At 58.6% G+C, this 15,440-nt stretch overlaps 1 protein-coding gene across 9 annotated transcripts in view; it reads right to left on the bottom strand.

Moving 5' to 3' along the window:
• Positions 1 to 1,390: 1,390 nt before the first annotated feature.
• Positions 1,391 to 15,440, bottom strand: part of SRC (SRC proto-oncogene, non-receptor tyrosine kinase) — a 61,288-nt gene continuing 47,238 nt past the window's right edge. For 7 of the 9 annotated variants that reach the window (XM_074406502.1, XM_074406501.1, XM_074406503.1 and 4 more), the window contains 10 exons: positions 14,419 to 14,451; positions 13,463 to 13,561; positions 13,199 to 13,302; positions 11,149 to 11,298; positions 9,190 to 9,345; positions 6,775 to 6,954; positions 5,130 to 5,206; positions 4,174 to 4,327; positions 3,884 to 4,015; positions 1,391 to 3,595 (listed from right to left, as the gene is read on the bottom strand). In XM_074406502.1, the coding sequence (XP_074262603.1) occupies positions 3,387 to 3,595; positions 3,884 to 4,015; positions 4,174 to 4,327; positions 5,130 to 5,206; positions 6,775 to 6,954; positions 9,190 to 9,345; positions 11,149 to 11,298; positions 13,199 to 13,302; positions 13,463 to 13,561; positions 14,419 to 14,451 (1,294 nt within the window). In that variant the 3' untranslated portion in view covers positions 1,391 to 3,386. The remainder of the gene's footprint in view (positions 3,596 to 3,883; positions 4,016 to 4,173; positions 4,328 to 5,129; positions 5,207 to 6,774; positions 6,955 to 9,189; positions 9,346 to 11,148; positions 11,299 to 13,198; positions 13,303 to 13,462; positions 13,562 to 14,418; positions 14,452 to 15,440) is intronic. The other 2 variants (XM_074406506.1, XM_074406507.1) reach the window with 1 other exon arrangement.

Here is a 15,440-nt window from a genome sequence, read left to right as displayed (position 1 = left end):
AGGCACCGATAGACCAGAGAGAGGAACAGAGAGAAAAGGCTCAGATGGACAAGTTAAGAGGAGACAGGCCGAGCAGCGGCGGGTCCCGCCAGTCCCAGCACGAACGAGGGGTTGGGGCTGGACCCTGCCGCCGCGCTGCACATGCGCACTCCGGACTGCCGCGGCTGCGCGGGCGAGCGCTTTGTCCCCGGCGTGCTCGCACGTGGCCCTGCGCCCCCGGGCACACGTGGGTCCCGCCGGGAGTGGCCAGCGCCGGGGGTTTGAGCCCCAGCTCTCCCGGGTCCATACAGACACACATGCTGCCCCCACCCACATGCACGAGAACCCAGCTGCACACCTCGGTGCCCACACCCCAGGAGCCCACAGGCTCATGACCCCCCTGGATCTGTGTTCACACAGTACATACACATTCTGCACACACAGCCAGAGCAAGCAGATCCGCTCACCTCATCCCCAGTTAATGCCCAAGCACACACATCTGGGACGCATCCCCTAGACCCCAGGCTCACAGACCACCTAGACAGGTGCTCACACACAAACATCCAAACACATGTCTGTGATGAGCCCACGCACATACCCCCGTGAACACAAAGGCACACGCATCCAGGTTCACTCCCGCCAGCAGAGAACACCTGCCACAACCTCACACCCCCCACATCTCTACTCCCGAGACACATTCACACCTGCACACACACCCCTTGCAATTTCCAGATGCCACCCTGACCCGGACACCGTGATGTGTTTGGCTTGTGAAAATGACACTGAACAGAAAAATGTCCAGATTTAGAAATTTGTTTTTAATTAAGCAATGCTCTGGCCAGAGGTGACTCCGGTGCAGAGGTGAGTGATCTGGTATGTATTTGTGTAAAATAATGTGTTCGTATAGACGGTTGCAAATCAACCTTCAAGGTTTCGTGCTTTGGTGGTGGGGAAGGAGGGAGGAGGGGAAGGGTCTTTGGATTTTTCTTCAGCGTTTTCAGGACTTTTGTGGATCGATCCAGCACCCCTGCCCTGCACTCCTAGGAAACACACAAACAGCAGACACAGTGGTATGTTCGTGGTGTATTTGTGATCTACTCTACGCAGGCCTGACAGCCCCGCCCACTCCCCAATGTTAACTGCTACCACCCACCCCCGGCATTTGAGTCCTGAGCAATCGGCCTTGTCCTTCTCCCAGGTGCGCACTCCCAAAACACAGGTGCAGATGTGCACAAACAGCCACATTCTGCCGCAGCTGCCTCCAATCTGATCATGTCACTCCACCTAAGCCGGAAGCCCTCCAGCTACTAGTGCTGCCCAAAGGCCCCTCAAGGGGCAGTTTGTTCTCACATCCCACCCCCTCTTGCTCTCCAGCACACAGTAGATGCTCAATAAACTGTTGATCAAACTCTGAGGTCTGTTTGTGTTTAATCAGACAATATGCAAAGTATTTACAACCAATTCTGGGTCCCCCCACCCCCCCAAGCCTAGGCCTTGGAATTTGGGGCCCCCCAGGCCTGGCCCAGAGCCAGGGGTCCCCCAGGCCTCTGCATAGTCATCTGAAATCTACAAAACACTGTTAAAAAAAAAAAAAAAAAAAAAAGGACAGTATTAAGACACCTTATACAAAGGGCCTTGGGCAGTTGGAGAGGGATTTGAGAGCTCGCTGGGGTGAGTGAGCCCAGATTTGACTGGAATGGACGGGAGAAGACTTGGGTAATAAACATGTATGAAAGGAAAAGTTGAAATTTCATAGGCAGGCACTGCTTGGCCTCCTTCCCCACTGGCAGGGCCTGGCTGGCTCAAGAACCCCTGGCAGTGGGAACATTATTGCTATGATGGGGGGGGCCATGGCAAAATGTACAATGTCTGGGGGATGGAGCAGTGGGGCATTTTTACACGTTAAATACGGACGTACATGGAGACACGCACACATGCACACACATACACACACACAGGAACCCTTGGCAAGATGCCACACACTGTCAACTGCCCCTTTACAGATGGGCATACTGAGGCCCAGTGAGAATCCACCACACACCCTAAGGCTGAACAGAGCCAGAGCCCCATTACCTGATGTCCTGGGCCTGGGCTCACCATGGATGTCCCGCCACAGGGTCTGCACTGGAGCTGAGCAGTTGCAGAGACCGTGGCCACGTGTGGGGCAGACACCGCAGCTCGGAGAGAAAGCAGGGGCCACCCAAGGTCACACAGCCAGTCCTGGTGCATGGCAGTGGGTAATACATCCTCTCTCACCCCTGCCACGCACACCTCTCCCTACTCATGGGTTAAAGGGTGCCAACTTGGGGAGAAGAACAGGGCCAGGAGTTGAAATGCCACAGGACAAAGTGGGGGAAGGAGGCAAGGACCAGGGCCTCCAAAACTCTTGGCTCTTCTATTTCTGCTTGATTTCAGAGCCCAGGGGCTCACTCCCTTTTGTGGCCAGCTGGCTCTGAAGCTTAAAAATCACCCACAAGCTGATTGAAGCCTCTCTCTCCATGCCTGTACCTTTCACCCTGACTCCCAACTCAGCCCCACATCTGCCTCCGAGCTGTTCCCCAACAGCCCGGCCCAGCAGGCAGCGGCAGTGCGATTCTGCCGTCTCGAACACATCCTCAGACCCCTTGTCCCCTGGGCTGTCCCAGTCTTTCCATGATGCCTCCCACGAACTGTTGGTTCCTGAGGAAGACAGAGCGAGCACCGGTTCCAAGCCGCCTCCACTCTGAACTGCTCTGTGGCCTCGGACACGTCACATCCCCTCTCTCGACTGTCTCCCCATCAGTGAAATGGGGGCAAGGAGGTGATGACCTCAAAAGGTGCCTCAGGTCTAAGGAGGGCAGGGTTTGAGGGGTACTCATCCTACTGCCCAGCCTGGGAGCAGCGGCAGAGGATCCGTCTCGGCTGCCTCCGCCTACAGGTGTTTCCAGAATGGATGGCAAGGGGCAGGGTGGTGAGCACGCGGGGCCAGGGGCCCATCACTCCTCTTTGGAAAGGCTCTTTGGCCAGCTCTCGAGACAGATCGGGGGTGGCACGGAAGTGGGAACGGAGTTCAGTAAGTGGAGTAGGCTGAGGCTGGAAAAGGCCACCCTCAGCCCCGGCCCCAGCCCTTCTCCCGGTTCCTCCTCCAGAGACCCACAGAGCTCCAGGAAGGAGTGCGGGGAGGGGCGTGTGGCTAGAACGGGAGCGAACAGAGTCACTGTGCTGGTCTCACACGCCCGCCGCCCTCTCAGGCCACCCGAGGTCCGGAAGCCCCTTCCACGCTGCCAATGAGAGAGGGGCCTCGAGCCTGGCAATTCAGCCCCACAGAGAGAGGACCAACAGCAGGCAGGCAGAGCGGGGCAAGCCCCAAGACAGGGGCCACCCAGCCCAGGATCCAAGCCGAGAAGCCAGTCTGGGCCCGCCTGCGCCTAGAGGTTCTCTCCAGGCTGGTACTGGGGCTCGGTGGACGTGAAGTAGTCTTCCAGGAAGGCCTGCAGGTACTCGAAAGTGGGCCGCTCCTCGGGCTCCTTCCGCCAGCACTGGCACATGAGGTCGTGCAGGGACTCAGGACACTCGGGCGGGCAGGGCATCCGGTAGCCCCGCTCCACCTGGTCCAGCACCTCTCGGTTCACCATCCCTGTGGGCAGAGTGAGGCATGGGAAGCCTGGCTCCAGTGAGGAGAGTGGGGTGCGGGAAGCTGATGGGGAGGACAGCGAGGGCTTCCTGCCTAGGGCAGGTTGGGTACAACCACGGGTAGGTCCCGTCCCCGAAGCTGAGAGCATGGACCATCAAGAGGGCCTAAGATCAGGTGCTCAACTTCTTTGTTGTATGGATGGGGAGACAAGCCCAGCAGGAGTCAGGTCTTACCCAAGGCCACCAGGGCAGGGGCTCAGGGACTAGAGACAGGCCGGGAGGATCTTCTTACCAGGGTAGGGCACCCGCCCCTTTGTGGTGAGCTCCGTCAGCAGGATCCCGAAGGACCACACGTCCGACTTGATGGTGAACCGGCCATAGAGGGCAGCTTCCGGAGCCGTCCACTTGATGGGGAATTTGGCACCTGCAGGAATGAGAACAGTCAGGGCAGCTCCGACCTCCTGTGTGACTGCTCCACCAGGTGAGTCATTCATGAGGAATGACAGATAAGGAAACTGAGGCTTGGGAGAGGACGTGACCTGCCCCAGGCTGCACGCACCGTGCCACACAGCCCCTGCCCACCTTGCCGGGCTGTGTACTCATTGTCTTCGATGAGCCGAGCCAGCCCGAAGTCGGCCACTTTGCACACCAAGTTCTCTCCCACGAGGATGTTGGCTGCACGAAGGTCCCGATGGACGTAGTTCATCCGCTCCACATACGCCATGCCGGAGGCGATCTGCAGGCGGAACCACGGGAGCTCAGCTCAGGTGCCACCCATGCCCTCCCAGGGCCACAGGGCACCCCAGGGCTGGAGAGCCAACCACTCCTCCCCCACCATCCCACACTTCTTCAGGCAAGTGAGGTCAGTTCACGGTAAATGCTGTTGGCATCCAAAGCAGGAGCAGTGCTCCGCAGGAGGAGGGAGCACAGTGGCAGAGGGCAGAGGGCAGAGGGCAAAGGGGAGGCCCGAGATCAGATGCAGCCAGGAAAGTGAGGTGACCATGCAAAGAGGCCCCAGCGGACCCAGACACAGATAAGTGCCATGCCCTGCCTGCTGCCCAAGTCTCCTCTCTGAGCCTCAGTTTTCTCATCCATCCAATGGGAATAACAGCCAATCCTCGTCACTCCTGATGGTGATGAGGATTCAGTGAAAAATGCCTGTTGAGCACTGCCTAAAGTCAGCATGAATACATGTCTGCTAAGCGACTAAATGACCTTTATAGAGATGACAACTGAGTATATCAGTTGTACTGATGTACAGGAGACCTGGGGCCTCAGTTGTCATCTCTATAAAGGTGACCCCTGATATTAGTCAGTGACCCCTGATGCCCAGGTAAGGGCTTTCTGCTGCCCAGAACCACCGCTCAGGGTGCCTGTAGGTGGACCTGGTAAATACGTGTGGCAAGATCAATGAGTGTGGGAGTAATCAAGGCAGGCTTCTTGGAGGAGGGGTACTCAAGAGGCCAGAACTGGCTGCACCAGATGGGTCTGGGTGCTTGAGGACCAAGGGTGTGGGGAGAAGGGAGGGGCTGACTCACCTGAGCAGCCATGTCCACCAGCTGAGGCAGCCGCAGGTACTTGCCCGTTTCCCCCTTGAGAAAGTCCAGCAAACTCCCTGGGCAGAGAAAGACCCAGCTCCAGTTCCTGCCCTGTCCCTCTGCCAGGATGCAGTGATTCCCAAACCTGTCCCCACAGGTGGCTAGCCTTGCTATAACCAGCACACAGATTTTATGTAAACTCATCTCTGAATAAAGTCTCACTCCGTGCTTGTCACTCAAAAGGTAAGCAGGATGGGAAACGACCACATGTGCACCTCCAGGTGAACAGGTAAACTGTGCTAACGCGGACAATGGCGTCCTGCTCAGCGACAACAGGAACTAACTGCTGGGAGATGCCACAGGGACGTATCTCAGGCTGGGCACGGTGGTTCCTGCCTGCAATCCCAGCACTTTGGGAGACCGAGGCATGAAGATCACTTAAGCCCAGGAGTTTGAGACCAGCCTGAGCTATATAGTAAGACTCTGTCTCTACAAAAAATACAAACCAAAAAAAAAATTAGCTGGGTGTGGTAGGGTGCATCTATAGTCCCAGCTACTGGAGAGGCTGAAATGGGAGGATCAATTGAGCCTGGGAGGTCAAGGCTGCAGTGAGCTATGATCACGCCACTGCACTCCAGCCTGGGCAACAGAGCGAGTCCTTGTATCAAAAAACTTTAAAACATTTAAAACTTTAAAAGTTAAAAAAAAAAAAAAAAAAAAAAAAGGATGTATCCCAGATGTAAAATATTTCATGCATGAAATTCTTGAATAAACAAAACAAATTGATAATGACAAAGTATATCAGTGGGCGCTTGGGTTTGGGGCTAGAGGGTACTGTCTGCAAAGGTCCCAAAGAACTTTCTGGGTGATGGGGCTGTTGCCTATCCCCATTATGGTGAGAAGTACACAGTAAATCCGCTTGTTACAATCCATTGAACTGAATACTTAAAAAGGGTATATTTTACCATATATAAACCATACCTTCAAAAAGTAGAATTTTAAAAAATAACTAATGGGTTTAAAAATTACTGTGGCTCACCCCCGTAATCCCAGCACTTCGGGAGGTCAAGGTGGGAGGATTGCTTGAGCCCAAGAGTTCGAGATCAGCCTGGGCAACATAGGGTCCCATCTCTACAAAAAATAAAAAATTAGCTGGCCCTGGTGACACACACCTGTGGTCCCAGCTACTTGGGGGCTGAGGTAAGAGGACTGCTTGAGCCTAAAAGGTTGAGGCTGAAGTGAGCTATAACAGCACCACTGCACTCCAGCCGGAGTAACAGAGCAAGATCTGTCTCAAAAATAATAATAAATAAATTTAAATTAAAATTAAGTCAAAATCAAGCCAGAGACTTGACCTAGATGTGGCTGAGCTTGGAGGGCTGGGGGAGATCTCTTTCAGCCCCAGAACACCAAACAGCTTTATGAAACCAGTAAACTGGGGGAGTTAAGATGTGCTGTGGGAAATCATTTTTAAAACTGAAAGAAGAAAGGTGACCTTAGGTTTAACCTTCCACTGACGTGAGAATCTGGTGCTACTGCATTCCACCTTTGAAGATGCGCATTCTAGATGTGAGGGGAAACGAGTTGCAACCCCTCAGCCCTATCTGGAGTGTCCTGCCCCCTGCCCTGGCCGCCCAGGTCTTACCCTTGCTCATGTACTCCGTGACAATGTAGATGGGCTCCTCCGAAACCACAGCATACAGCTGCACCAGCTTTTCATGCCTCAGTTTCTTCATGACCTGGGCCTCCTGCAGGAAGGCCTCCGGAGACATGGTGCCTGGCTTCAGGGTTTTGATGGCCACCCTGGTGGTGCCATTCCAGGTTCCTGTTGGGGAGGGATGCAGGCTGCCTCAGTGGAACACGCCACCCCACTCCTACCACACAGAATCCAGAATCTGCTCACCTGGGTGCCCATTGTCAGCTGTGGCCTCCACAGCCATGTGACAAACCCAGTCCAAGCCTGGACCCCTTCTGATCCTCAGTCTCCCCATCTATAAAATGGGCACAAGGGCAGGATGCTCTTCACAGGGCTGTTTCTAGGATTAAATGCTCAAGAACCAGTAGCTGTTGCCAGGACTATGATTACTAAGAATGTCCAGGCCAGGTGTGGTGGCTCACACCTGTAATCCCAACACTTGGAGAGGCCAAGGTGGGTGGATCATTTGAGGTTAAGAGTTCAAGACCAGCCTGCCCAACATGGTGAAACCCCCTCTCCACTAAAAATACAAAAATTAGCCCGGCAATAGTGGTGTGTGCCTGAAATCCCAGTTACTCAGGAGGCTGAGGCAGGAGAATGGCTTGAGCCTGGGAGGCGGAGTTGCAGTGAGCTGAGATCGCACTATTACACTCCAGCCTGGGCAACACAGTGAGACTCTGTCTCAAAAAAAAAAAAAAAAAAAAGAATGTCCTAAAAAGCAGCATATTAGCCTGACACATAGGGGACAAGTTCCAACCCAACCACTGTCACTCCTGGGTGGTCACGTTCTCGCGGGACAGGACTTTGAAGGAGCCTCCTGTGTGAGCAAATGCAATGTGCACTGGTGGAGGCTGGGGTGGGGTGGAGCTGGCCCAGGGGCTGCTGAAGCCACCAGATCAGGAGGTCACCTCGGGAGCCCACCTGCCCCAAAAAATGAGACACTGTCCTAAGCAGGAGGGCTTGAGAGCTCAGGCTGGCCACAGCCTGTCTCCCACCTCTGCCTCCTGCCAGCTGAGAGACCAGGGAGAGTCAGATCCCCTCTCTAAGTCTCAGTTATCTCATCTGGAAAATGGGGATTCTGTAGCGCCTGCCCGGGAAGCTGTCTGAGGATTGAGTGAGATTTTCACCACTGGGCCAGGCCCACTGTGAGGGCTGAGTAAGTAATGTGGTCATCGTTTCGCTATGATCTGCTTTTCTAACTGTGTGGCCTGGGGGGAAGCCGCATCGTCGACCCGCATGTTTAATCCAGGTTCTTGTCCCAGTAGGGCTCGAGGTTCCTTTGATGTGTGACCTTGGGCCTGCTCCTCCCTGTCACTAGGCCCATCCGAGGGCCGGGGCTCAGGCTCGTCTCTGTGGCCCTCCTGGCTCAGGCCATCTGCGGATCTGCCTGTGGCAGTTCATGAGTCAACCTGGAGCACCCAGGGAGGAAGCGAGGCTCTTCGCAGGGACATCATCACTCACCAAGCCAGAAATGAGTTTTGTAGCCACGAGAACGCGGGCGCTGTGCATTCGCCCAGGTTTTGCTCCACCCTCACATTGTGGCTGTGCCCACACCCGGGCTTCTCACCCCCTCCCCTCTCACCAGCTCAAAGTCCACGCCTCCCCTTCCCGGACGGCCTGACCTCCAGCCTCCAGGCCTCTGTCCCGGTAGTGCCTTCCACCCAGGAGGCCTCTCTGCTTCCTCCATCAGCCCTCGGAGGGCGGAAAGTGGAGGCAGTGGGACTGAGCAGAGATGCAACTCAGATGAAACCACCTTGAAAACAGCACACCGTGATCCCCACCAGCACCACGGGCTTACAACTGCCGTCCCTCCTCCATCCGGGCCCTGCAGTCCCACTGTGTGAGCAGAAAGCAGCCGGGGAAGAGGGGCGTGGGTTCTGTCAGGGCTGTGCGGTGCTCAGGCTTTGCTGTTTCTCCAGGGTTAGACAGAAAATCGCTCACAGGCCCGGAACACGCCAGACCGAGGCTTCCCAGCACTCCCTCCCGCAAGCTGGGCTTCTCGCTCCATGGCTAACAGCTGGTGTGTGGACACGCGCTGGGTCACGGTCTCCGCAACCTCCCATGGGTCCCACTGTCACCAGCCCCGTGAACAGTCGGGAGCACTGAAGCTCTGAGTGAGGCCACCGGGGCCGGACCACCCAGCAAATCCTGGAGTCAGGTGCTGTGGTTTGCACCATCCAGGGCACAGTGCATGGGGGGGGGCACATTCCAAGTCGGTGCCAGCCACCGCCAGGGAGCTCCAGATTTATAACAGGACCCCGTTGTCCAGCAGAGGCAGCTAAAGGCAAAGAGACCAAGGGAGCCCGGAGCTGCCACGCGGGGTGGGGGGAGGATGCCTCTCCCAAGGGCAGGGGCCAGCCTTACCCATCCACACCTCTCCAAAGCAGCCCTGGCCCAGCTTGACCTCCAGCCGCAGAGACTCCCGAGGGATCTCCCAGGCATCCTTGGCCAGGCCCTGAGTCTGCGGCTTGGACGTGGGGCACACGGTGGTGAGGCGGTGGCACAGGCCGTCAGCATGTTCTGAGGAGGAGGCGGGAGGTGCAGTTAGGTGGGGCTTCCGCCCTGGGGCCTCCCTATCCCTCGGCGTGTGTTGCCCGACACGCCAGACGCAAGCAGATGGATTTCAGGGGATACACAGGGCGCCGTCAAAGCCAGGCACCCACACAGCGGCACCCCACACAGGCCCACGATGCTCTGTGAATCTGCTTTATGCATCAGTCATCCAGTCAGTCATTCAGCAGACAGTAGGGGGTGCCAGGGACCCTGCGGGGAACAAGTCCAGGGAACCTGCTACCCTCAGGAACTCACAGTCCAAGGAGGAGCCCCACTTCCCTAATCACCTCCCAGGACCACAGATACCAATGTGACTGGAGGAAAGCTGTTCTCACAACAGCAGGAGTCCTGGGAGGCTTCCTGGAGGAAGCAGCAACTGCGCTTGGATGTGCAGGAGGGTGAGGGGTTAAGTAGGGAAGAGCCCTCTAGGCAGGGGCACAGCAAAGGCTCTGAGGAAAGAAGAGCCGCAGGACCGGAGAAGAAGAGGCGGGGAGAGGGGTGGCACCGTCGGAGGCAGAAGGGCAGTCAGGATTAGACCTCGTGGGGGCCGGCGGGAGTCTTTATCCCAAGATTCCAAGACGGCCCCTGGAGGGTTCTGATCTGAGGGAATGGGATTCAGAATGAAGTACACAGTGGTGACCGAAAGGACAGAGTGGTGGATGATCGGGAGGGAGTCAGGAGACCCAGCTGAGAGGAGGAGGTGGCTGAGGGGGTGGAGCAGACGGACACCTGCACACAGAGGCCAAGTGTGCCACAGACACACGGGCCCACGGGCACCCACAGGCCCTGACACTTGGTCAGCTCCGGATGCCCAGGCGGGTGGGTCACAGCACGGCGGTGCCCACAGCTGAGCCCGCATCCGCATGCAAGCCCCACGAGCTCCCTCTGCCGCTCTCTCCTTCTTTGCACAATTAATCTGGCCACCCCCTCCTCCTCTCCCAGCAGCCGGTTCAGACCGGTCCTGGGGCTACAGAGACAAACGACACTAGCCTCTGTCCCCTCCCTTCCCGCTCTCTGGGGCTCCTCAGGGCAGCCCCCTTCCCACCAGCCAGCTGCAGCAAAAGACAGAGTGGGACAGCGCGTGGAGCCAGGAGAGAGGGGAACAGGGAGGAGGGGGCAGAGAGGAGGGGGACAGGGAGGAGGGGGGCAGAGAGGAGGGGGACAGGGAGGAGGGGGCAGAGAGGAGGGGGACAGGGAGGAGGGGGACAGGGAGGAGGGGGCAGAGAGGAGGGGACAGAGAGGAGGGGGACAGGGAGGCAGGAGCAGAGAGGAGGGGGACAGGGAGGAGGGGGACAGGGAGGAGGGGGCAGAGAGGAGGGGGACAGGGAGGAGGGGGACAGGGAGGAGGGGGCAGAGAGGAGGGGGACAGGGAGGAGGGGGCAGAGAGGAGGGGGACAGGGAGGAGGGGGACAGGGAGGAGGGGGCAGAGAGGAGGGGGACAGGGAGGAGGGGGCAGAGAGGAGGGGGACAGGGAGGAGGGGGCAGAGAGGAGGGGGACAGGGAGGAGGGGGCAGAGAGGAGGGGGACAGGGAGGAGGGGGACAGGGAGGCAGGAGCAGAGAGGAGGGGGACAGTGGGGAAAGGAGAGAAAGAGGAAAAGGAGGGAAAAGGAGGAGGGAGGAAGGGAAGGGGGAGGGAAAAGCAGGGAGGGGAGCAGGAAACCAGGCCTCTTAGGATAACAGAAGCCGGCCTTCCAGGCTCCAGGGCCCCTCCCCGGGGTCTGCAGCTGAGGCCCTGCCCGGCCCCCTCCCTCCGAGGCCGGGACGCTCACTGGAGTAGTATGCCACCAGCTGCTGCAGGCTGTTGAACTGGGTGCGGGAGGTGATGTAGAAGCCGCCGCTGTCCAGCTTGCGGATCTTGTAGTGCTTCACGTTGAGGCCCTTGGCATTGTCGAAGTCGGACACTGAGAGGCAGTAGGCACCTGCAGGCACACAGGGGAGCCGTGACCGCCACGCCCTCCCCCACAGGGCGCTCGGCGCTGCTCTGGGCACCTTTCTGTGCCTGCCTGACTCCAGAGGGAAGGGAGGCCCAGGCGGGTGAGCCCCCAGCCCTCCCTGTCTCTCAGCAGCCAGTCCCAGAGCAGCCACAGAGGCAGGGCCGAGAGACCCAAGGGATTTTCTTGACAGGAATGTCCTGCACGCCCCCTTGGCCCTGGCAAGACAAGACCTCCAGACCCCAGTGCACATCCAGCTATGGGACTTAGAGGGGTGGCCTGTCCTCTCCGGGCTCAGTTTCCCCTTCTGCACAATGTGAGTGCTCCCAGGGCGGCTGGGAAGATTCCGTGCACCCACGTATAAAAGGGCCGGGCACTCGGCAGGCACTCAGTAACTGTTTGCTGGGAGCCTGTGAGTGCCTTCCCGTGGCTATGTGGTCCTGGCCTAACTGCTTTCCCTCTCTGGGTGGGCCCACAGGGGCACTGTCCATGTCCCCCCACTTTCTGAACACAGGCCGAGGCTCGGGTGAGAGGGGGTGGTTGCAGAGGCTTTGGCCATGGTGAGCAGGAGACCACAGGCTGGGCGTGGCCTGAGGGCTGCCTGAGTCAAGCGGAGCCAGCCCTGGTGCCTCCCCTTTCCCCTGAGCCTAGAAAAGCTTTCTAGGCCCAAAAAGTTTCCTCCCATCCAGCAGGCCTGGGTAGAACCAGAGGCCAAGAGACGTCAGAGAGGCATTAGGGAACAAGGCTGAGCCTGGAGGTGGGGCGGAGGCTCCAGCGGCCAGGGACGGGCCTTCTCGGGAGCCTCGCCAGGTGGTATACAGGCATTGGAGAAAGACCAGCCATCGAAGCCCACGGACCTCCCCCTTTGCAATCTTCAGGCAGAGGTTACAATCCCAGGGTACAGAAGAAATGAGGTCCAGAGAAGGACAGTGGCTAGCCTGGGGTCCTCCAGCAAGCCAGACAAAGGGCTGGGGCTCAAACCCACACCCGAGGACCCAAAGCCTGCCTTGGACAACTGTGACTTTCTACCGATGGCCAGGCTGGTGCATGTGGACACCACAGGCCTGAGGCTGAAGCCACCCCCGGCCACATGTGCACACACGCACAGGCATGGCCGGGCACAGCGACCACAAGCTCACAGAGATACACGCTCCCCAGGCCCTTGGGGCAGACAAACCACAACAGTCCATTCCCACACGGCAACACACAGACAGTTCTGCCCCACATCCACACACACACACACCCAGATGTACACACAGTGTGCACACACACACACACACACACACACGGCCCCACAACCGCTCGTCAATGCACGGCTAGGCTCGGCATGGATGATCTGCTCCCCATCTCCCGCTGAGCCCCAGGCCCACAGGAAGCAGCTCAGCTTGGTTGCCATGGTGACAGGCGCCTGCAACCCACTTTCGGAGGGGCTGGAGAGAAAGGGGCTGGTCTTCATTCTCTGGCTTGGGGGAGGGACAGGAGATGGGCAGGGACCAGGACTGCGGTGGGGGGAGGGCAAAGCCAGGCCCCAGCACCCAGTGCAGCCCCAGGGACCCCAGGGTAAGGGGAAGAAGGGGGGCTCATTGCAGCAGCCCCTACCCTGAGAACGAGCCTGCAGTCGTGTGACACTCAGATCTCCAGACAACCTATGCTCAGCTTTCATCTGAGGATACCAAGGCCAGAGAGCTAAGCCTCATCTTTCTCTGGCCATCTGGCCATCTCGGGTTACTCAGCATTCCCCAGAGGCACCTCCCTGACTTTGATTACCTCCTCCTGGAAGGCCCCTCTCTCCCTACTCCTCAAGCCGAACTCCTGCTCATTCTGCAACACCCAGCCCAAACCACTCGCAGAAGACTCAGTGTCCGCTGGCCAGCAGAAGCGCGCGTACCTTTCGTGGTCTCACTTTCCCGCACTAGGAATGTCCCCCTCGGGTTCTCCGCATTGAGCAATAGCCGTTCTGACTCCCGCCTGGTGATCTTGCCAAAATACCACCTAGGGGTGGGAAGACAGAGGATGGTGTTGGTGGTCTGGGCTTCTGCCACTCACAGCGCCTCTCCTTGGATACGGCTGGGGCGCGGGGCAGCCCAGGAGAGGCGCTCTGCACGGGCAGCGCCCAAGACGACGGGTAGAGGCAGCCAGAGACGGTACTCACTCCTCGGCCTGGATGGAGTCGGAGGGCGCCACGTAGTTGCTGGGGATGTAGCCTGTCTGTCCCGTGCTGAGCGAGTGGGCCAGCCACCAGTCTCCCTCTCTGAGCAGAGACAAAAGGAGGAAAGAAAGGAGAAGGGAGCAGTCAGCCACGAGCCCGCCATCCTCCTAGGTGCTGTGCTCGGGATCTAGTGGCCGAGGGAGGCCCAGGGAGGTGGTGGGGCCAGCGTGAGTTCCCGAGGCATGCCAGGTCCAGCTGGCCTGGAGCTCCTCCCCTCCCTGGCCCAGACGCCTTTTTGCCAAAGCTGGATCAGACGGGCTTTGTCTAGGACCAGGGCAGGACTGGCCTTGGTCAGTCCGAGGCTCAAATCCATAGAGGAGGAGTCCCGGGGCAGGAAGAAATCCGCTTCCTTTCAGATGCACCAAGACATCTCAAGATGCCGAGAGCTGCCTTGGGAGGGAGGGAGGGAGCCCCCTGTCTCTGCGGGCAAGCAAGGTTGTAATAGAAGAGAGTCCTGCCTGAGAGAAAGTGAAGTGAGACCTACAAAGTCTCCCCACACCCTGAGATTAGAAGCCCGCTCCTGGGAGCTGGTGAGACCTGGGTGGAGACAAGCAGGGGTGACCATCCAGGCCCCAACCCTGCAAACTAGAGCAAGGCTTGCCTCCACCCCAAACCACGGGTCACACCTAAAGGGCTCCTCGGCTGAAAACTACAGGCCCCCTCCTGCAGCCTACCCATCTGCAGGGGGAAACTGAGGCCAGAGGGGGCTGGGACTTGCCCAAAGTCACACAGTGAGCCCTGTCCAAGGGGGTGAGGTGGCAGAGCCCCAATGCCCAGGGCACGTCTATGCAAAAGTGAAGAGGAGGAGGGGGGGAGGGGTGATGGGGACGGGGTAGGAGGAGCTCCCGGCATGGTCGGGTCCCATGGGCCTGGGCGGGAGTGGGGAGGGGCGGAAGTACCTTTGCAGCCATCTGAATGTGAACCAGGTCTGGCTGGAGCGGGGGTCCAGAGACACAGAGGAGGGAGGAGAGAGCGAGAGCCCAACAGGAGAGAAGAGGCAGAGATGGGGGTGGTGAGAGGCGGGAGTGGCAGAAAGAGCAGGGGAGAGAGCGGGATTGCCAGGCGGTGCTGGGGACGGGGGACAAGGGGGCAGCCACAGAGGCCTCACATCCAAAGCAACCAAAAGGACAGGGGCAGGGTCCACGGGGAGTGAGGGGAGGTCCGTGGGCAGGGAGACCTGGGAACTAGGGTCCAGCCCCCTCTCATTCCCACTGTGCAGCTGGGAAGACTGAGGGCAGAGAAGCAAAGGCCTCTCTGCTCAAGGTCACACAGCCAGGCCCGGGCTCCTGATTCCCACGCAGAAGGGGCGCCCCCTACAGGGTGCAACAGGGCTTGACAGCTTGCTGGGCTCTCCTCAATCCAAGGCCACTTCTGCACCTCAGCGGGACCCTGAGAAGACACACAGCAAGCAGGCAGGGTGGCCCCACCCACTGCCAGGGCCCAGAGAGAGAAAGACCCTTGCCTACAGTCACACAATCTGAACTTGAACCTGGATCCCAGGCTCCCAGTTCTTCTGAGCTGGCCCTGGCCATATTCTTCAGCCCATATAAAAGACAGAGGTGAGGCCAGGAGGGTGCAGGGCTTGGGAGCTCTCCAAGGACCTGTCAGAAGACAGGGGAGCACCTGAGACCCGGGGCTCTGCTGGATGGCTCTAGGTGAGCCAGAGGGTGTGGTGTCCCCTCCTGCCGCAGTGAGGGGGGTTGTGATTGGGGCTGTGTGGCCTGACACGAATCTGTAATGGCCGTGCACACTCAGGCGGGGAACAAGCCCATATGGGGTCGCTGGAGGGAGGGGCCTGGAGCAACAGGGCAAGACCCGCCTCAAGGAGAGAAGACTTTGGATGCCCCCAATCCCCACCCACTTCCTTGTTGTACACCCACCTGGGGTGTCCACACTTGTCTCTCCCACTGACCCTCCAGGG

Source organism: Saimiri boliviensis, chromosome 9 (assembly GCF_048565385.1).
Source record: "Saimiri boliviensis isolate mSaiBol1 chromosome 9, mSaiBol1.pri, whole genome shotgun sequence".
NCBI lineage: Eukaryota > Metazoa > Chordata > Mammalia > Primates > Cebidae > Saimiri > Saimiri boliviensis.
This window is presented reverse-complemented; position numbering and strand designations above follow the sequence as displayed.